The sequence below is a fragment of the Stegostoma tigrinum genome, chromosome 25, assembly GCF_030684315.1.
Source record: "Stegostoma tigrinum isolate sSteTig4 chromosome 25, sSteTig4.hap1, whole genome shotgun sequence".
Lineage (NCBI taxonomy): Eukaryota > Metazoa > Chordata > Chondrichthyes > Orectolobiformes > Stegostomatidae > Stegostoma > Stegostoma tigrinum.
In genome coordinates this window covers 20,388,500-20,411,441 of record NC_081378.1, presented here as the reverse complement: position 1 = coordinate 20,411,441, position 22,942 = coordinate 20,388,500, and the positions used below count along the sequence as shown (strand labels likewise).

Below are 22,942 nucleotides of genomic sequence, written 5' to 3'. Positions count from 1 at the left end.
TTTACTTAATGGATCAAGAGTTTCGAAACCTTGTTTTGTTCACATGGATATGCTGAGAAAATGACTAATTATCATGAGCGTATATTGCTAACTGAGCACATCTAGGTTGTTGCCTTTCTGTTATTGATGTTACAACTATTTGGCATATGCCACAGTCTCAAAGTATGGACATTTCAATTGATCTCAGTTCATTTAGTGTAAGATGAAAGAAGCAGCCAGGATTCCTGTCCCTGGATAAAATTCAGTGGCTGGTGCTGGAAAATTCCTGAAAGCTTTAAATCACAAATTGGCTACTCTTGCATGCTTGATACTTATCTCCTGATTGTGACTTTTTTTTCTCAGCGAACTGGTAACTATAGTAAATAATCTTTAACCAACACAGAATTAGGTACCACTAGTACATGCTCAAAGTAGTCCTTTGTATCAAAGTTCTGTACCTAGGTATTTTGTATCTAAGATGGTGCCACATGGAATAACATTGCAAACTTTACACTATACTCCCGTACTTCAGTACTTGAGTACTTTGACAATAAAGGATATTCTAATTCTAATTCTAGTTTGTTATAAATGCACTCTGTCAAGCTAAATGGGCTAAACGAGGGCATAGCTAGTTCATACCAGCCTGGACTTGTTGGGCCGAAGGGCCTGTTTCCACACTGTAGGGATTCTAAGAATTCGGATTCCGATCTAATCTCACTTAGTTGATGTCTATAGATATGATGAGTAGAACTGACATTAGCGCTGTTGGTTTAGGGAAGGACATGTCCTGCCTTCTGTTACTACGTGGTGACTTCCACAGGAAGTATACATGCAACTACAGTCACTGAGGACAGTGACCTTGCATGAGAATCCACTGACATATAGGGCATGATTTGCAATGAAAAGGCCAGAAAAATACTGGAGAGCTAGGTTGGGATAGTTCCCTGACACATGCTCACAGTTGGGAATTTTTCTCAGCAGTGGAACAGGATGTGCATTGGTTTCTTGCTAAATGGAGTTGGGCAGCCACTGTAAGTAATTAAGTTTCCTCTGCAGTGATTCCACCAACAGCAGAGCAGCCCTGGCCCTATTGCACTCAAAGGAAGCTACCATTGGAAGTTAAGAACAAGAGTATACCATTTATCCCTTTGAGTTTGCTGCAATATTCAATAGGATCATGACTGATCTGGTTGAAGCCTTAGCTCTACTTTCTTGTCTACACCCCAAAAGTTTTGACTCTTTTGTTCACCAAAAATTTATCTCGCTAAGCTTTGAATGTTTATTGATCTAGCCCCTACTAACTGCTGGGAAAGAAAATTCCACATTCTCTTGGCCCTATGAGACAAATAAAATTTTCTTGTCTCAATTTTAAAAGAGACCACTTATTCTTAGATTTTATTCCCTAGCTTTAGTGTCCCCACAAGAGGAAACTTCCTTCTGTATCCACATTATCCAGCCCCCTCAAGATCTTGTATGTTTCAATAAGATCAATTTTCATTTTTAAACCCCAGTAGGTATAGGCCTAGCCTGTGGAGGCCAATCTCTTCTTAAGCCCTTTATCCCTGGTGAGTGAACTTTCTCTGAACTGCTTCTCAAGGAAGAAGAACAAAAGAGCAAAAAAGAAGTACAGCCTCCGAGCCTGTGCCGATCATCATGCGCTAACTTAACTAAAAAACAAACCTGCCCTGATTCAGGCTGTATCCCTCTATTCCCTCCCTGTTCATGTATCCATCCTGATGCCTCTTAAATGTCACCAACATGCCTGCTTCCACCACCTCTTCTGGCAGTGCATTCCAGGCTCCTACTATTCTCTGCATGAAAAACTTACCTTGCACACCTCCCTTAAACTTTCCCCCTCTTACGTTAAACCTCTGCCCCCTTGTAATTGAAACTTCAACCCTGGTAAAAACCCTATGACTATCCACTCTATCTATGTCTTTCATAACTTTGTATACCTCCATCAGGTCCCCTTTCAGCCACCTTCTTTCCAGTGAGAACAATCCCAGTCTTTTTAACCTTTCCTCATAGGCAATGTCCTCGAGACCGGGCAGCATCCTGGTGAACCTTCTCTGTTCTCTCTCCAAAGCTTCCTTGTCCTTCTGGCAGTGTGGTGACCAAAACTGCACACAATACTCCAAATGAGCCTGACAAGGGTTTTCCATAGCTGCAGCATGGTTTACCAACTCTTATAGTCCATGTCCCAGCCAATGAAGGCAAGCATGCCATTGCCTTCTTAATCACTTTGGCTACCTGCGTTGCCACTTTGAAGGAACTGTGAACCTGCATGCCCAGATCCATCTGTATGTTAATGTTCTTAAAGGTTCTGCCTTTACAGTATAATTCACATCAGAATTTGATCTTCCAAAATGGATGACCTTGCATTTGTCTGGATTGAACTTCATCTGTCATTTCTGTGCTTAAGTTTTCAACTTATCTATATTCTGTTATGTGCTTTTACAATCATTGCCACAATCAGCAACTCCACCAATCTTCATGTCTTCTGCAAACTTACTAATCAGACTACCACATTTTCGTCCAGATTGCTTATATATACTACAAATAACAGAGGACCTAAGACTGATCCCTGTGGAACACTACTAGTTACCAGTCTCCATTCTGAAAAACACCCTTCTACCCCTGCCCTCTAACTTCTATGACCATGCCAGTTTTGTAACCATCTAGCTGGGTGACCCCAAATCCCATGTGATTTTAGTTTTTGTACCAATCTGCCATGTGGGATTCTGTCAAATGCCTTAATAAAGTCCATATAAACTATATCCACAGCCCTTCCCTCAACAATTATCTTTGTTACCTTCTCAAAGAATTCAATCAGGTTGGTGAAACATGACCTTCCTTGTACAAAACCGTGCTAACTAGTTTGTTTTCTTCCAAGTGCATTTATATCTTGTCTCTCAGTATTTTCTCCAAGAACATCTCCCCCACCCCTGCCAAAGATATCAGGCTGACCGGCCCCTAATTTTATGCGTATCCTGCTTTCTTACTTAAGGAAGGGAATAACAATTGATTAATCTCTGGAACCTCGCCTGTGGTCAAAGAGGATGTGAAGATCGCTGCTAATGCACTAGCTATTTCTTGCCTTGCCTCTCACAGTACAGATAGGAATAGATCCACCCTAGCCAGGGGACTTGTCTACCTTAATGCAATTAAGGATTCCCAAAACTTCCTCCTTCAATACATTGACATTCCCCTAGAATATTCACATACTCATGCCTAATCTCAACATAAGTCATGCCCTTCTCCTTGGTGAATACGGATACAAAGTGCTCGTTAAGGATCTTTCCCACACATAACTTCCCTCTTTTCTCCTTGAGTGGGCCTATTCTTTCCCTTGCTACCCTGTTTCTTCTAATATATACGTAAAAATCCTTGGGATTCTCCTTGACCCATTTTGCTGAAGACATTTCATGGCCCCTTTTATCCTTCCTAATTCTGTGTTTGAGTTCCTTCCTAATTTCTCTATACTCCTCAAGGGCTTCGTTAGTTTGTAGTTGCCTGGATCTATCGTATGCTTCCTTTTTCTGTTTGACAAAGCTTATAATTTCCCTTGTCATCATGATTCCTGAATTCTGCCATTCCCATCCTTTTGTAGGACATGCATGTCCTTTAATCAATTAGTCTTTAAAAGCTTCCTTCATGCCAGACGTATATTTACCCTTAAATAACTGCTGTCAATCCACCTTCCATAGCTCCTGTTTAATTTGGATGTAATTGGTCCTTGCTTAATTGAGCACTTTTACCTGAGGGCCACTCTTATCCTTGTCTATGACTACTCGAAATCTTATGAAGTTATGGTCACTAAGCCCAAAATGCTCTTCTACTGAAACATTGATCACCTGTCCTGGCTCATTTCCTAATACCAAGTCTGGTATGGCCTTCTCTCTGGTTGAATTGTCAACATACTGTTTCAAAAGCTGGACACATCTAACAAATTGCTCTCCATCTGACCCCCTGGCTCTATTGGAATCCCAGTCAGTAAGAGGAAAGTTGAAGTCACCCACCACAATTACCCTGCTTTTTTCACACCTTTCCAGGACCTGATTGCATATCTGCTGCTCTCTCTCCTGTGGGATGTTGGGAGGTCTACAGAAAACTCGTAACATGGTGATTTCACCCCTCCTATTCCTGAGCTCCACCCATAATTTCCCACTCAAAGATCCTTCCTATGGGTCAACATAACTGCGATGTGATCCATAGTCAGCAATGCAACTCCCCCACCCCTTTAGTTTCCCTTTCTGTCCCATGTAAAACAATAATATCCTGGAATGTTAAGCTGCCAATCCTTTCCCTCCTCTAACCATGTCTCCGCAATGGCAATAATTTCATAATTCCATGAAGTAATCCATGCTCCTAGTTCATCTGTGTTACCTGCTGTACTTATTGCACTGAAGTAAATACAGTCCAGACCTCCAGTCCCCCTGAGCCCTGTGACTCCCTTCTGCCTGTTTTTACTCTGCTATGCATATCTCGGTCTCTCTTTTAACGCCAGTCCCTGCACTGTTGTTCCAGTTCCCACGCCATGTCACACCGATATAAACCTTCGTGAAGAGCTGTAGCAAACCTCCTGCCCAGAATGTTGGTGCCCCCTGTAGTTCAGGTGCAACCAATCCTTCTTGTACAGGACCCATCTTCCCCAGAAGACATCCCAATGATCCATATATCTAAAGCACCCCCTTCTACATCAGCTCTGTAGACACATGTTCAACTGCACTCTCTCTCTGTGTTCCTAGCCTCACTAGGCCATTGCACAGGCAGTAATCCTGAGATTACTACCTTAGTAGTCCTGCTTTTTAGCTCCCTTCTGAATTCCCTGAATTGCCCTCGCAAGACCTCTTCCTTCTTCCCACCTATGTCATTTTTGCCAATGTGTACAATAATTTCTGTCTGTTTTCCCTCCCATTTCAGGATGTCCCCATTCTGGTGTTGAATAAGCAATAACATGAAAGGTGGGAAAAATAAGGTGGCAAATGAAAAAAAATCTGATTCTTGGCAATGAGAAAATTTCCACATATTTCCCTTGACCTTTAATTAGCAATTCCAGAATCTTGCCATTGAGCAACAACTATCTTTATGTTTGCAGCGGGTTAATATTCTAACTTGCCTTATTTTTACATCTTTTCCAGTTCTCCTCTCCTCCACCGAGAAAGTAGGTAGCACAAATTCCAGACTCGTAATGTGGAGAAGGGACCTTTATGGCTGCAGCTCACTGGATGCCTGTCCCAGCCATCATACAACTGGTCTGTCAGATTAATTTCCCCTCCATTCTTCGTTATCACTATTCTGCTCCACTCTTATCCATGCAAGTCAGTTTTGACAAATCACCAACCTAACCACATAATCAATGGTAATGGGAACTGCAGATGCTGGAGAATCTGATATAACAAAGTGTGGAGCTGGATAAACACAGCAGACCAAGCAGCATCTTAGGACCACAAAAGCTGATGTTTTGGGCCTAGACCCTTCATCAGAAAAGGGGGTTAGATTAGATCAGATTCCCTACAGTGTGGAAACAGGCCCTTTTGGCCCAACAAGTCCACACCGCCCCTTGGAGCAACCCACCCAGACCCATCCCCCTTTAACCCACACACTCCTGAACACTACGGGCAATTTAACATGGCCGATCCACCTAACCTGCACATCTTTGGACTGTGGAAGGAAACTGGACCACCCAGAAGAAACCCATGCAGACACTGGGAGAATGCGCAAACTACGCACAGACAGTAACCTGAGACTGGAATTGAACCCAGGTCCCTGGCGCTGTGAGGCTGCAGTGCTAACCACTGAGCCACCGTGCCACCGCAAAGGGAGAGAATGGGGAGAGGATTCTGAAATAAATAGGGAGTTAGGGGGAGGCAGACCGAAGATGGATAGAGTAGAAGATAGGTAGAGAGGAGAGTATGGGTGGGCAGGTAGGAAGGGGATAGGTCAGTCCGGGGAGGACGAACAGGTCAAGGGGGTGGGACGAGGTTAGTAAATCTTCCCTCTCACCACTGCATCCCAAAACCAGCCCAGCTCGTCCCCGCCTCCCTAACCTGTTCTTCCTCTCACTTATCCCCTCCTCCCACCTCAAGCTGCACCTCCATTTCCTACTTGCTAACCACATCCCGCCCCCTTGAACTGTCCATCCTCCCCGGACTGACCTATCCTCTCCCTACTTGCCCACCCATACTCTCCTCTCCACCTATCTTCTCCTCTATCCATCTTCGGTCCGCCTCCCTCTCTCCCTATTTATTCCGGAATCCTGTCCCCATCCCCCTTTTCTGATGAAGGGTCTAGGCCCAAAACATCAGCTTTTGTGCTCCTAAGATGCTGCTTGGCTTGCTGTGTTCATCCAGCTCCACATTTTGTCAACCACATCATCAAGCCTGCTTTTGGACCAACTCAGACACCACTTCAGCCCATCAACACTTTACTTTAGAGCTTAGGGATACTCTTGTATGCTGTTCATGTTATGTGTGGGAATACACATATCTCATGAACCTACCCAGCTTGCTGTTGTACTCGCATGGACGTGTCCATCCTAAGGCTCACAGTTTGCTTCTTAGCACTCACTTTACTGCTTATTTGAAGGCTACCAGCTTCTACTTCACATTGCTTTCTTAGGACTCACTGACCTCAGTACTAATTTACAAGTTACCACCCTATATGTAAGTGACATTGGTTTCTTAGTGCACAAGATCTTTATTGCAAGGTTTCAGACTACCAGCCTCTGTGTGGCTTGCATTGATTTCTTAATGCACAGGATCTTTTGTGTTCAGTTACAGGCTGCCAGCATCTTTGGCTTGCATTGCTTTTTAGTGTTGAGGGTGAGGCAGACAGCTTATGTTGGTGGGGAGCACTGAGCAGTCAGTCTGCCTGTCAGTTAGGGGGTGGGTACCATGGCACTCCAGTGTTAGACTTGCAGCACGCGCCAGCAGTTAAATATTTTGCATGTACCTTATGTACTGTTGATAACCGATGACCTGTCCTGCACTTCCCACATAAATGCGACAAACAAGAAGGCACAGCAATGCTGCTTCTTCCTTGGGCAGCTCAGGAAATTTGGCACGTACATAACGTCCCTCGCCAATTTCTACAGATATACCATTGAAATCACACTGTCCAGGTGCATAACGGCCAGGTATGGCAACTGCTCTGTCCCGGACTGTAAGAAACTTGGATAACACGGGGACAGGAATGGTTGTTCATGTTCTGGGGTTTAGATATTTCAAAAGAAATAGGGAGAGAGGTAAAACAGGAGAGGGAATAGCATTGCTAATCGGGGATGGTATTACAGCCGTAGAAAGAGAGGTTGTCGGGAGGGTTTTGTCTATTGAGTCAGTATGGGTGGAAGTCAGAAACAAGAAAGGAGCAGTCACTTTATTGGGATTTTTCTGTAGACCTCCCCAATAGCAACAGATACTGAGGATCAGATTGGGAGGCAGAGTTTGGAAAGGTGCAGAAGTAATAGAGTTGCTGTCATGGGTGACTTCAACTTCCTTACTATGGACTGGAACCTCCTAAGTGCAAATAATTTAGATGAAGCAGATTTAATCAAGTGTATCCAGGAAGGATTTCTGACTCAATATGTAGATAGGCCAACTAGAGGGGAGGATGTATTGGATTTGGTGCTTGGCAACGAACCAGGCCAGGTGTCAGATCTCTTGGTGGGAGAGCATTTCACTGATAGTGATCACAACTCCTTGACCTTTACTATAGTCATGGAGAGGAATAGGAGCAGATGGTATGTGAAAGTATTTAATTTGGGGAGGGGGAATTACACTGCTATTAGGCAAGAACTATAGAGCATAAATTGGGAACAGATGTTCCCAGGGAAATACACAACAGAAATGTGGATGTTGTTTAAAGAGCACTTGCTGCGAGTACTGGATAGGTTTATCCCACTGAGGCAAGGAGCAGATGGTAAGGTGAAGGAACCTTGGATGTCAAGACCTTTGGGACATCTAGGCAAGAGGAAGAAGGAAGCTTGCTTAAGGTTGAGGAAGCAAGGATCAGACAAGACTTTAGAGGGCCATAAGGTAGCCAGGAAGGAATTGAAGAATAGACTTAGGAGAGATAGAAGGGGGTATGACAAAGCCTTGGTGGGTAGGACTAAGGAAAACCCCAAGGCGTTCTATGCTTATGTGAGGAACAAAAGGATGACCAGAGTGAGGGTACGGCCGATCAGGGATAGTGGAAGAAACTTGTGTGCGGAGTCAGAGGATGTAGAGGAGGTCCTTAATGAATACTTTGCTTCAGAATTCACCAGTGAGAGGGGCCTTGACGTTTGTGAGGACTGCGGGAAACAGGCTGATACGCTCAAACAGGTTGATGTTAGGAAGGAGGATGTGCTAGTAATTTTGAAAAACATCAGGTTAGATAAGTCCCCTGAGCCAGATGGGATACACCCAAGGTTGCTATGGGAAGCAAGGGAAGAGATTGCTGCACCTTTGGCAATGATCTTTGGGTACTCACTGTCTACTGGAATAGTATCAGATGATTGCAGGGTGGAAAATATTCCCTTGTTCAAGAAAGAGAATAGGGATAATCCTAAGAATTTACAGGCCAGTCAGCCTTACTTCTGTGGTGGGCAAATTATTGGAGACGATTCTGACTGACAGTATTTATGATTATCTGGAAAAGCACAGTTTGAGCAGAAGTAGTCAGCATGGGTTAGTGAGGGGCAGATCATGCCTCAGAAGCCTTACTGAATTCTTCAAGGATGGGACAAAACACGTTGATGAAGGTAGAGCAGTGGATGTGGTGTACATGGATTTTAGCAAGGCATCTGATAAGGTTCCCCATGGTAAGCTCACTCAGAAAGTAAGGAGGCATAGAATTCAGGGAAATTTGGCTGCCTAGATACAGAATTGGCTGTGCAATGGAAGACACAGTGGTAGTAGATGGAAAGTGTTCAGCCTGAAGCTCAGTGACCAGTGGTGTTCCACAGGGATCTGTTCTGGGACCTCTGCTCTTTGTGATCGTTATAAATGATTTTGATGAGGAAATGGAAGGGTGGGTTAGTAAGTTTGCTGATGACACAAAGGTTGATGGAGTTGTGGACAACGCGGAGGGCTGTTGTAGCTTGCAACCGGACATTGACAGTATGCAGAGCTGGACAAAGAAGTGGCAGATGGAATTCAACCCAGAACATTGTAAAGTGATTCATTTTGAAACATTAAATTTGAATGCAGAATACAGGGTTAGTGGAAGGACCCTTGGCATTGTGGAGAAACAGAAGGATCTTGGGGTCCGCGTCCATAGGGCCCTCAAAGTTGCTACCCAAGTTGATTGTGTGCCTTCTTTACAACCCTATGTGTTGGCTTTCATTGGCAGTGGAATTGAGTTTAAGAGCTGTGAGGTTATGCTGCAGCTCTATAAAACTCTGGTTAGACAACACTTGGAATATTGTGTTCAGTTTTGGCCATTATAGGAAAGATTTGGAAGCTTTAGAGAGGGTGCAAAGGAGATTTACCAGGATGCTGCCTGGACTGGAGGGCAGGTCTTATGAGGAGAGGTTGAGGGAGCTAGGACTTTTTTCATTGGAGCAAAGAAGGATAAGAGGTAACTTGATAGAGGTGTACAAATGATGAGATGCATAGATAGAGTGGATAGCCAAAGATGTTTTCCCAGGGCAAATGTGACTATTACGAGGGAGCATAATTTTAAGGTGATTGGAGGAAGGTATAGGGGAGATGTCAGAGGTAGCTTCTTTACACAGAGTATTGGATGTGTGGAATGCGCTGCCAGCGGTTGTATTGGTGTCAGATACATTAGGGACATTTAAGCGACTCTTGGATAGGCACATGGATGATAGTAAAATGTAGGGGTATGCAGGGTAGTTTGATCTTAGAGTAGGATAATAGGTGGGAACAACATTGTGGGCCGAAGGATCTGTACTATGCTGTACTGTTCTATGTTCTAAACTACAGAAGGTGGCGTGCGCAGCCCAAACCATCACGGAAGCCAACCTTCCATCCATGAACTCCATCTACACAGCTTGCTGCAGCGGAAAGGCAGCCAATATCATCAAAGACCTATCACAGCCCAGTAATGACCACCTATATTCTGTTCCATCAGACAAAAGATACAGAAGCCTGAACACACGCATGAGCAGTTTCAGGCACAGCTACTTTCCATCAGATTGTTAAATGGACTCTAGCCTCAAATAATATAACCCACGAAGTAACCTGTATGCCCCCAAGTCTTCTTGATCTGTAGATCATTTGCTTGCTGTGATCTGCCTGTACCACTCATAAACAAAGCTTTTTTCTCTATTTTGGTACACGTGACAATAAATTAATCAATCAATACCTCAAGCAAATGGCCATGCATGGAGGTGAAGCAGATTGGTCCTCACTTGGTAAACGGGTTTGCGTCAGACAGGGATACTACTGTCAATCAAGAAGCCTAACCTATTCCATTCCAGTGGATTGGTCGTGGTCAGTAAGGCCCCTCTCCTATGATCTGCGTCTTTCATTCTGTGGATTGAGATGCTGTCAATCTGATAGATCTTGCGTAAGCAGACTACGGGTAGGCTACTCCAGGTACTATTGAGAAAAAAGACCAGAGCCTGGGCTACAAACAGGGTTGCTTCTGCCAAGTCAGTCGAGGATATAGGCCAAACAATTTAGTCAGTAATGGTCAAGGAGCATTCTTAAGAGTCTTGGGAAATGGGAGCAACTCAAGCCAGGGATGGACTTTATTTTACTGTGTTGTTGAGGGGTTGGTGATCAGGTGGCAATTGTAGATCATGGGTGGAACCTCCATAATGAATAGGAAAAGACTGGGAGCACCAGAAGAAGTGGTTCGAACAGGAAAGACAATAGCCTAGTGATATTATTGCAAGCCAGTTAATCCAGGGACCCAGAATTGAATCCCACCGTGATAGATCATGGAATTTGAATTCAGTAAAAATCTGAAATTCAGAGTCTAATGATGAACATGAAACCATTGTAAATTGCCATAAAAACGAACCTGGTTCACTGATGTCCTCTAAAGAAGGACACCGTCATCCTTACCTGCTTTGTGGCTCCAGACTCACAGCAACATCCTCTGGTCAATTAGTAATAAATGCTGGTCCTGCCAATGACACCCACATCCCATGAGTGAATAAAGAAAGAGTAATGGTAACATTGGGAGGGCATAGTTGTACCAATGGTATAGAAATTTTCAAAGTTAGTGCTCTGAGGTTAAATTTGGATATTAATACTTAAAGGGACTCAATGAATAGGGAAACTGAGCGGTTCTAGGGACCACAGGGGCAGGTACACAAAAGGGAACATGAAGTATGGGTCAGAATAGTCTATCACTGTTGGAACTTACAAGTGATTTATGCTGAAATAAAGTTTTAACATTGCTATTTCAATTAAAAATCATCTGAGCCATAACTGCACAAAATTGCTGCCACTTGGTGCAAAGTGGGTGAATAAGTCACAATTTTTTTCACCTTTGTGGAAAGTATACAACTTTTGGCAATCAGAGGGCCACCTAGGAGCAATTGCAGCAATCATGCGTCCTCTGCTTCAATAAAGTCACCCATTTGACTTCAGTTTACACTTTATCAGCTTTGTCCAAGAATGCATATTTAAACATATGGCCTTAGAACAAACAACATAGAACATTACAGCACAGTACAGGCCCTTCGGCCCTCGATGTTGTGCCAACCTGTCATACCTATCTGAAGCCCATCTAACCTACAATATTCCATATACATCCATATGCTTATCCAATGACGACTTAAATGTACCTAAAGTTGGCGAATCTACTACCGTTGCAGGCAAAGCGTTCCATTCCCTTACTACTCTCTGAGTAAAGAAACTACCTCTGACATCTGTCCTATATCTTTCACCCCTCAATTTAAAGCGATGCCCCCTCGTGCTCGCCGTCACCATCCTAGGAAAAGGCTCTCCCTGTCCACCCAATCTAACCCTCTATTATTTTATATGTTTCAATTAAGTCACCTCTCAACCTTCTTCTCTCTAATGAAAACAGCCTCAAGTCCCTCAGCCTTTCTTCGTAAGACCTTCCCTCCATACCAGGCAACATCCTAGTAAATCTCCTCTGCATCCTTTCCAAAGCTTCCACATTCTTCATTTAATGCGGTGACCAGAACTGTACACAATACTCCAAGTGCGGCCGCACCAGAGTTTTGTACAGCTGCAGCATAACCCCTTGGTTCCGGAACTCGATCCCTCTATTAATAAAAGCTAAAACACTGTAAGCCTTCTTAACAGCCCTGTCAACCTGGGTGGCAACTTTTCAAGGATCTGTGTACATGGACACCGAGATCTCTCTGCTCATCTACACTACCAAGAATTTTACCATTAGCCTAGTACTTTGCCTTTTGGTTACTCCTACCAAAGCGCATCACCTCACACTTGTCTGCATTAAACTCCATTTGCCACCTCTCAGCCCAGCTTTGTAGCTTATCTATGTCTCTCTGCAACGTACAGCATCCTTTGTCACTATCCACAACTCCACCGATCTTAGTGTTGTCTGCAAATTTGCTAACCCATCCTTCTATGCCCTCATTCAGGTCATTTATAAAAATGACAAACAGCAGTGGACCCAAAACCGACCCTTGCGGTACACCACTAGTAACTGGTCTCCAGGATGAACATCTCCCATCAACTACCACCCTCTGTCTTCTTTCAGCAAGCCAATTTCCGATCCATACTGCTATATCTCCCACAATTCCATTCCTCTGCATTTTGTACAATAGCCTACTGTGGGGAAACTTATCGAACGCCTTGCTGAAATCCATATACACCACAACAACCGGTTTACTCTCATCTACCTGTTTGGTCACCTTCTCAAAGAACTCAATAAGGTTTGTGAGGCACGACCTTCCCTTCACAAAACCGTGCTGACTATCCCTAATCAATTTATTCTTTTCTGGATGATTATAAATCCTATCCCTTATAACCTTTTCCAACACTTTACCAACAATTGAGGTAAGGCTCACTGGTCTATAATTACCGGGGTAGTCTCTACTCCCCTTCTTGAACAAGGGAACCACATTTGCTATCCTCCAGTCATCTGGCACTATTCCTGTAGACAATGACAAGTTAAAGATCAATGCCAAAGGCTCGGCAATCTCCTCCCTGGCTTCCCAGAGGATCCTAGGATAAATCCCATCTGACCCAGGGGACTTATCTATCTTCACCCTCTGTAGGATTTCTAATACCTCTTCCTTGTGAACCTCAATCCCACCTAGTTTAGTAGCCTGTATCTCAGTATTGTGCAAGCATGAGCGTTACATTGCCTTCACTAATTGCCACGATAGCTAAGCACGTGTAATGAAAACAGGGCACTGAAAAATGGACCTAAAGTTCCCATTTCATAATCACATTCTAAAGCAAGCACTAGAAGATTTGCTTCTTAGCTGCCAGCTTCTCTCATGTAAACGTATGTAGGCTTGGCTTGTGATGTGGAGAGGAGACTATCATGATGGCTAACTGGCAGACTTCATCCATAAGATGAAAATTTTAGTTGTGTGACGTACTATTGGAAGGTCTGTTACCTCAGAGGTCCTTATGGAGTCGCGACAATGACTTTGAAAAGCCTCCATACCACACTTTGTGAGGACATGATATGAGGCTTCATTGTTATGGATGTGAGTGTGAAGTTGTTCCTTCAATAGAATGGAGTTACCTTCTTGACATTTCCCACAGATTATCTACTGACAAATCTCATGTAGGGAATGCCAATGTTAGAGTCTATGGATTTGATGCTATTCCAAAGACAACATAAAAGGAAACAGTGATTACAATTTCATCATCAAGCCCAGAAAGTACAGCTTCCAGAGGGAGAAACAGTAGGCAAAGGTCCATAAAGGAGATACAGGAGAATGATCATACCCCAAATCTACATGCCTCACTGTCATTTTTGTCGACTGTCAGAAGGCTATCTCCTGCCCTATAATTTGTGAACTAAGTAATCTACTGGAGGAAGACTTGCGCTCAAGAACTGAGTGGCAGTGCCATCCCGGTGGCTGTCAAGGTCATAGCTGCCCATAATTTTCATGTTGGCAATTTGTTTCAAGGAACAAGTAGGGATCTATTTGATGCCTTCCAATCTTCAAAACATTAATACATCCAAGATTTTATTGATACCATTTTCTCCAAAGAAAACCCCCTTTCTGTCCCTCCCCATGCCTGTTATAAGGAGAATCAAAATTCTTCTATGATTCCTAGGTCATAAAGGGATGGCTAATGGAAAACGAGGGATGCTTCCTTCAAGCATGGCATTTTATAAAACTCAGACTGACACAGAACAAAGATACATCATTACTCACACTTTGCCAGGGCTGGACTGGAACATCTCCTCAAGGTGAAGCTTTGATGCTTTGACTGTTCCTACAGTGCCTTACAGTATAGCCCACAAAGGGTGACCTACATGCTGTACCCTTCACAACTAGAACAGTGTGGCAATGTTTTGGATGCAAATGAATTGTGGGTCAGCAGAAATTATTTGAGGGTGAAAATGAGACTGAGGTTCAGGACATTGATCGGAAAGGTCATCCAAGGCAGCATGCATAGCAGAGACTGAGGGGCCAGGGTTAACCTAATTAAAAGCTGTTTTCATCTCCCCTTCCTCCACCGCATCCCAAAACCAGCCCAGTTCGTCCCCTCCCCCCACTGCACCACACAACCAGCCCAGCTCTTCCCCTCCACCCACTCCATCCCAAAACCAGCCCAGCCTGTCTCTGCCTCCCTAACCTGTTCTTCCTCTCACCCATCCCTTCCTCCCACCCCAAGCCGCACCTCCATTTCCTACCTACTAACCTCATCCCACCTCCTTGGACTGTCCGCCTTCCCTGGACTGACCTATCCCCTCCCTACCTCCCCACCTATACTCTCCTCTCCACCTATCTTCTTTTCTCTCCATCTTCGGTCCGCCTCCCTACTTATTCCAGAACCCTCACCCCATCCCCCTCTCTGATGAAGGGTCTAGGCCCGAAACGTCAGCTTTTGTGCTCCTGAGATGCTGCTTGGCCTGCTGTGTTCATCCAGCTTCACACTTTATTATCTATTATTCAGGGTGAATGAGCTGGGTTTAACTTATTTTAATTGTTTCATATTTTCTTAGCTATATGGCAAGAAGTTCATGCTTTCTGCAAAGAACATGTGAATCCTATTATTTTTGAACTCTTCAACCTTTGTGTTGTTGAATAAATGTCTTCTTACCTTTTGCTTACATGTTCGATGTCTTCAGGTGGTCCCACTTTAAATACATATGTTTAACATTAGACATGGGTTCTCTTTTGGTGCAGTGATCATGTCCTTGCCCCTGGACCCGAGAGGTCCAGGTTCAAGTCCCACGTGCTCCAGAGGTATGTTATATATATCTGCGAACAAGTTGATTAGAAAAATAGATTAATGTCAGTGATGCAGCATTTTTGTGGTGCAATAGTAGGGTCCCTACCTCTGGAATGAGAGACCCCGTTCGTCTGAAGAAGAGTTGCCAGACTCAAAATGTTCACTCTGCTTTCTCTCCACAGATGCTGCCAGAGCTGCTGAGTTTCTTCAGCAATTCCTGTTTTTGCTCTTTTTATAATGCTGGGATTCTCTTTTCACTTGGTGTACGGCCCTGACCTGGGCTTTGAACTTTGTCCAGGTTTTGTGAGTCTGATGCTGTGACCTCCTATGGCAGTCACTTGGAAAAAAGACTGGCGTTCTCTGTACCACCACTCCACCTGCTTCTCAAGGTCCCTGTTTGTGAAGAAGGAAACGAGCTTTGCTGTGACCTCCTATGGCAGTCACTTGGAAAAAAGACTGGTGTTCTCTGTACCACCACTCCACCTGCATCTCAAGGTCCCTGTTTGTGAAGAAGGAAACGAGCTTTCCTTTCCTGTAGGCTATGTATTGGCCAAAAACAGCAAAGCATGAGGCCCAGTTACTAGCTTGCATGCATCTGAAGTGGTTTGCAGTAGGCCTTCAACTATGCCTCCGAAGATGTGAAAAGCAGAAGGTCCCAGCAGTGACAAGCACTTCCACGTTTTTGGCTGTGCAGTTCTTATAAAGTGCCCAAAAGCATGCCACGCAAATGCTGGAGCGTGACCACCTCCAATAAGAGACAATCTAGCCATCTCCTCTTAACATTCAATGATCTTACCATCATTGAATCTGCCACCATCAACGTCCTGGGACCTACCATTGACCAAAAACTGTACTGGATTGGCCATATAAATATAATGGCTACAAGAGCAGCGCAGAAGCGAGGAATATTGCAGCAAGTATACTCCTGACTCCCGAAGCCTGTCCACCATTTACAGATTACAAGTGCAGAATGGGATGGAACACACCTGCAGATGAGTGCAGCTCCAACAACAATACAAAGCTGTCTGCTTGATTGACACCACACAACTCTCTCACCAGCAATGCTCAACAGCTGCAGTCTGTACCAACTACAAGATGCACTGCAGAAATTCACCAAGGATTCTTGGATAGTACCTCTGAAACCCATGACCTTTCCATCTAGAAAGACAAGGGCAGCAGATACATGGAAACACCATCACCTGCAAGATCCTCTCCGAAGCACTCACCATCCCTGATTTGGAATTTTACTATCATTCCTTCTCTATTTCTCAGTCAAAATGCTGAAACCGCCTTCCTAATGGTGCAGTGGGTCTCCCGACAGCACATGACTGCAACAGTTCAAGCAGGCAGTTCACCACCATCTTCTCAAGAGCATCTAGGGATGGGCAATAAATTCTAGTCCAGCCAGTGATGTCCATGTCCCATGATTAAATTTTTCTTAAGGTCCAACTACATAATTAATAACATGATTAAAGAGTGGAAGATTGCACTCCGAGCCACTGTGGACTAGTCATTATGAATCTCACGCAACGTAAATTTCAATTGAGAATGGCAAAGCTCCACCCTCTTATGTTTTTCAAATGAGGAAACTAAAGTTGTACTCAGTACTCCAGGTGAAGTTTCATCATTGTCTGTACAGCTGCAGTAAAATTTCTTTTTTATATTGTGTTCCCCTTATAAAAAAAACAACATTCTATTTGCCTTCCAAATCAATTGCTGTACGCGTATACTAACTTTGTACTTCATATAGCAGGACTCCTGGATGCCTCTGTGCCACCACACCTTGCAAGTTCTTTTCATTTAAGTAGAATACTTTATTTGTATTCTTCCTGCTAAATTGGACAAGTTTGCATTTTCCCACATTATACTGCATTTGGCACATTTTTTGCATATATCCCTTTGCAGACTTTCCATCTCCTCCTGCCAATTTTCCTACCATCCTTAATGACATGAACACAATTAGTAACTATAAATTTGTAGTGATTGTAATGAGGTCAGCCAGGTGGACTTCTTAGAATCCAAGTTCCCTGACTGGGGCCGTTAATCTGTTACAATCAGGCAGCTGTGGCTGGCAGATAAGAACAAATAAGCAGTATCAGGCATCCTGTCACTCTAAAGACTAGCTTTGAGGGAACCAGATCAGTGTTAAGGGCTCTCCATGTGTAACTAAAGGGTGACTTGGTGATGTGATACTTCACTTTGGCTCTCCCCCCCCACTGTTTGACATAGGTGACTTTCTTGTGACAATCTGCAGGTGCAGTGGATCTAGAGACTCCAAGTTCCAAGAAGGAGGCAACGGAGGGTCTACCTGTGACCTCAGTTAACCATCCAGCTGCACTTGCCTGCTTGACAGTTCTGATTTTTAATCTTATTGCTTTTCTCCTCCTTGTTAAGACATCCTGTCAATCCCTGAGCTGCATCAGTAGTACCCATGTCTCCTGATGCACCTGCCAAAGCTTTTGACCTCCTGCCAAATACAGGTAAGGGTCCCCTATAACTCCCTGTTCTTAGGATCTCAAAGCCTGTGGTAAAGAACTAAGCTCAGGATCCAGCTCAAATGTCAAAAAGGTCACCTGTATGAACACTATTAACACCTGTATTTGTGGACTGAGGGATGTTTTAATTTTGATCTGATATATAAAGTTAACACAAGTATAGTTTTCATTTCCCTTCCAATTTTCTGTCTCTCCTCTTATAAACTTGTACTATGGCATGATCTATGAACATCTGCCGTCCCCCCAGTTCATTACCTAAGAAGCCTTCATGTGTGAGTGTGAACTGTAGGTGTCACTATGCTGCAGGAGCATGGAGAGCTTCCAACTGTTCTCATCAGATGGTCCCACATAAGAATGTTTCCTGTAAGACTGGATGAGTAGCAATCAAGCAGGAACCCTTGGACTTGAATTTGTTTTTGACTTTAATTAACCAGAGAAACTGAGGTCAAATGGAGCATTTGTCTCAGCTGTGATTAACTTATTCTATCTGGGCCGTCAAGAGTGTGAAACTCAGTGATATTTTAGATATCATGTTTATTTACAAAGCTATTGGAGAACTGATCATTTTACATATTTTGAAGGAACATGTGTAGTTTTTTGTGCTTTCCTGATTAGAAGGTAATTCCTGTGGGAGGTGGGGAAAGGGTTTCGATAATGGATAAGTCAGAAAGTATCAGTCACCATAAGATACTGCTTTTTTAAAAAAAAAGTTATGTCTGTCAACCCAAAAGTTAATTTAATTGAACTAAAGAATGTTTTGTGATACCTGATTCTTGACTTAGTTTCTCATTTTAAAACAAAATGTTTAGAAACTTTAAAGAAGAATCTGCATAGCGTCAGTATCCATCACCAATCAAGCCAAACTTCCAGCCACATGCAAGACCAGCAAAACTCTGTGTCTAACCAACTGCTTGTTGAGGAATGGGAGAAAGAAAGAAAGGCGAAAGATAAGACTCAGTCTGAGAGAGAAGAGTATGTGACAGAGGTACTACACTACCATTTGTGGAAACTCGTTTATCATGCTTGTCAAGTTAATAGATGTTAGTGTTGAAAAATGAAGTACTTTTCTCACTTCAGGACTCTGTATCCAATATCAGAAACTCCTACTTTAAGCAAAGTATGTTAAATTGCAGAGTAAACTTCCTCTGCTCTAAACTACCATTTGTTTCAATCCACTGTCAGAAGTCCCTGTTGGTAATTTTTAGCCATTGCCTAGTGATACTAAGTGAAGCCAAACAAAAAATACTTCTTATGCTGAGTGCATTAGTAACAAAATTGAGATTGCACCTATTTTTTGTTTACCATTTCTGACAGCAACCGTCATGTGCTTTTTTTGATCCAAATTGTGCATTTAGTGCTAAATGTAGGTTTATTTGTAGAGTAAAACCCATTTAGTACTGGGTTAAAATGGCCCCAAATATATTTTACAATGGAACTCGTAAGTTGATCACAGAAATAGTCACTCCATCAATCTGTCTGGATTTTAATTCAAGAAATAAGTATTCCCATTTTAGATTTTTTTTTCTTTTATGGATAGTGGAGCTATTATTGAATTGCAAATTGCATCGCCAAAGCAGCAGGACTGCTGATCTTCTCAGAGGTATTGGTTTGAGTGTGGGATCATTATCTGAATAGGTTTGGTGGATCGTTGAGGACAGAAGAGGAGGATTCAAAGTGCATGATTACCAAGCCAGCAGCTTTTATTGTGTCTACATGTTGGAAGAAATGGCAGCTGTGTCCTCACCACTATCACTTTCAGTAACACCTATGTCCAGCTGATAACCATGATATTGTAAATTTCTGCCTGTAGATGACCACAGCCATCTTTGTCATGGTGCACCAATCTCCCAATTTACCTTACCCCCTGTGAGTTGATGAACTGTAGACACTGTGCCATCAGTAATATTCCACATCCCTCAGAAAGTACCAGATGATTACTTCACTAACAAGCTCAATGGTTTTTCTATCACTGCCAGGCAGATTGCTATTATTCGCAGAGGTGATGTCTCTGGGAAAGGTGGGAGGAGATGAGAACAGATCAACGTTCCTCTCTAAAGTCATTTTCCCTAATTATTCCATGCCTGTACTTCCAAACATGATTTAGAGGGCCTGATAAATTTGACGCTTCATCTCAAGATTTTTGAGATATTTGAAAGATTAGTGACTATCCTAAAAGGTGCTATTCACGTTTCATCCTGAAAAGAATTAGCAGATGTGCTTTGGAATCAAATAACAAGATATGCTCGTATTTAAAAAGCACATTTGCCTTGGAGAAGGTGGTGGTTAACTGCTTTCTTGAACTGATGTAGAATTTGAGATGTAGGGGTACCCACAGTGCCAAGAAGGAAGTACCAGGATTTTGACCCAGTGGCATTAAAGGACTGGTGATAAAATTCCAAGAGAATAAGGTGTGTGGCTTGATGGGGAAATTGTAGGTGCTGGTGTTTCCATGCAACTGCTGCCCTAATATCCTAGGTTATAGAAATCACAGGTTTGGAAGGTTCTGTCAAAGGAGCTTAGTGAGTTACCAGAGTGAATTTTGTGGGTGGTACATACCGTGCATCAGTGGTGAAGAGAGTGAATGTTGAAGATGATTGACGGGGTGCTGGAATGACTTTAACCAGTGGAGAGTTTTCCCCCTGATTCTCTTGATTCCAATTATGTTAGCACTTTTTGGTGCCATAATCTTTTAAATGCAGTATTGATGTTAAGGATAGTCACTTTTATCTCACTTCTTGAATTTAGCTCTTATGTCCATGTTTGGTCCAAAGCTGTAATGAAGTTAGGAGCTAAATGGCCTTGGCAGAACCTGACTGAACTTCAGTGAGGAGGTTATTCTTTTCAAGTACTTCTTGGCATCACTATTGATGACCCCTTCCATTAGATTGCAGATTGAAATGTAGACTGGTAGGGCATTAATTGGTCGAGTTGGATTAAACTTGCTTTTTTGAAGATGATACATATCTAACCAATCATCTGCATTGCTAAATAAATGCCAATTTTGTATTTATACTGAAAAAGCTTGGATCAGGGCATGGCTAGTTCTGGAGGACAGACTTTCAGTATTAGAGCTAGAATTTTATCATTTAAATTCCACCCCCACCCCCGCACCCCACCCTTTTTGTCATCCATTTGCAGACCTTCTCTTTCATTATTTGACTACGCGGCCCACTTCAGTTGCTTAAAACTTGTCACATTTCTAACATTTCCCAGTTATGCTGAATTCTCATGGCATCAGGCTAAACATGGACTAGGAAATTTGTTATTGATACCCACACACTGTGTCTTTCCTTTGGCCAATGAATCAGTACCTGTTGACCACTAATTTGGAAGAAGTAAGAGCACAGAATGTACTAAGTGTGGAAGACTTCAATGTGCACTGTCAAATTGTTCAGCAGTACCACTATGGACTGAGCTAGACATGGCTGCGAGATTCAGTTTGCAGCAGGTAGTTAGGTATATCATACTTGACTTCCTTCTCAACAATTTACCTGTCTCAAATGCACCTGTCAATGACAGTATTGGTGGTAGTGAGAATTGCACAAGATGAAGTACTAGCTTCACATGGAGGATACCCTCCATTATGTCATATAGCACTGTCATCTTGTAAAATGGGATAGATTTTGAACAGATCTAACAACTCAAGACTAGACATTCATGAGATGCTGTGCATCTCTAGCAGCAGCAGAATTGTATTCAATCATGCTGTGCTACATCTTGGACCGGCATGCCTTCCGCTCTGACATTACAACAAGGTGGAGGATCAACCTAGGTTCAGTGAACAGTGCAGGAGGGCATGCCAAGAACAGCACCAGGCATTTATAAAAATGAGATGCCATCCTGCTGAAGTTACAGCGCAGGATCACTTGGGCAAAAAAACAGCAGAAGCAGAATGCAGGCTAAATTATCCCACAACTAATGGATTAGTTCTGCAGTTCTGCTAAATCCAGTCATGGATGGAGGTTGTGACCAAGTGATCAACAGCCTAAGCAACTAGGCCCAAATAAAATTGGCTAAACAGTTTCTGCAAGAAGACATGATGAAATCAAAAAGACCAAGGTTGCCACAGGTCAAAAGCCAACAAGGACCATCCCAGACCTGTTTTGCATATTGAAGAGGCATGCTCAACCATAACATTAAGAGAGTTGTTATGATCGAAAACCCATTCAGAGGTACTCAGCTAGAACAATACGGAGAGACATTATGATTCTATATTCTCCAGCTTTGACCAGATTCCTGGCTACCATGAAGCAATAATATCTTAGAAAGGAGATGGTCTGACCTATTTTATGACCCTTGCCTTCTGGCCTTTTCACCTGAAGACAAAGGACATTCCAGAAGGGCTCAGAAAAGGGGTTTAAAAGGGACACCTGACAGCCTTTCGCTCAGCAGACATCCATATGAGGCCCACCTTCATACTAAGAAAGCCCCGAATGCATCTGTTAATGGAGCTCAGTGAATTGAATCCAACAGCTCAATCAAGTTCACCATAATAGGCAGTGCATGTATTTTTCAGACAGTCAGTCTCATTTGGGGAAGAGTCAACTTAATTTGTTATGTAAGAGTTGTTCCTTCAACTTGTAAGTCTTTTAATAAAATTAACTTTGAACCACAGTCCTTTGTCCCATACAATAAAAGCACCTGGGTAAATGTTGTTTGAGTAATAAACTGGTTGAAGTGTCTGAATAGAATATTTCACAGGCAACAAGTTGGGCAAGTAAGCAATTAACAGGAGAAAAAGGTTCCACAAACATCCTATCCTCACTTGGGAAAATCCATCACATTAGTGCAAAAGATAAGGAGACATAGGATCTGCAGATGCTAGAGAATCTGAGATAACAAGGTGTAGTGCTGAATGAACACAGCAGGCCAAGCAGCATCAGAGGAGCAGGAAGGCTGACGTTTCAGATTTCTGAAGAAGGATCCAGGCCCGAAACATCAGCCTTCCTGCTCCTCTGATGCTACTTGGCCTGCTGTGTTCATCCATCTCTACACCTTGTTATTTTAATGCAAAAGATAATATTGATTTACAACTGTCTTCAGTCAGAGGGCATTCAGTAGCGTTACAAACTCTGAATTTCCCACTATCAACATCCTTAGGACTATTATTGACCACAAACTGATTTGGCCAAGCCTAATGAACCCTAT

General features: G+C 43.0%; 1 protein-coding gene across 3 annotated transcripts in view; it reads left to right on the top strand.

Annotated features, from left to right (window-relative positions):
* Window positions 1-22,942, top strand: part of LOC125463318 (uncharacterized) — an 87,224-nt gene that overhangs the window by 45,339 nt on the left and 18,943 nt on the right. For all 3 annotated transcript variants that reach the window (XM_048554484.2, XM_048554485.2, XM_059654529.1), the window contains one exon: window positions 18,604-18,779. In XM_048554484.2, coding sequence (XP_048410441.1) covers window positions 18,604-18,779 — 176 coding nt within the window. The remainder of the gene's footprint in view (window positions 1-18,603; window positions 18,780-22,942) is intronic.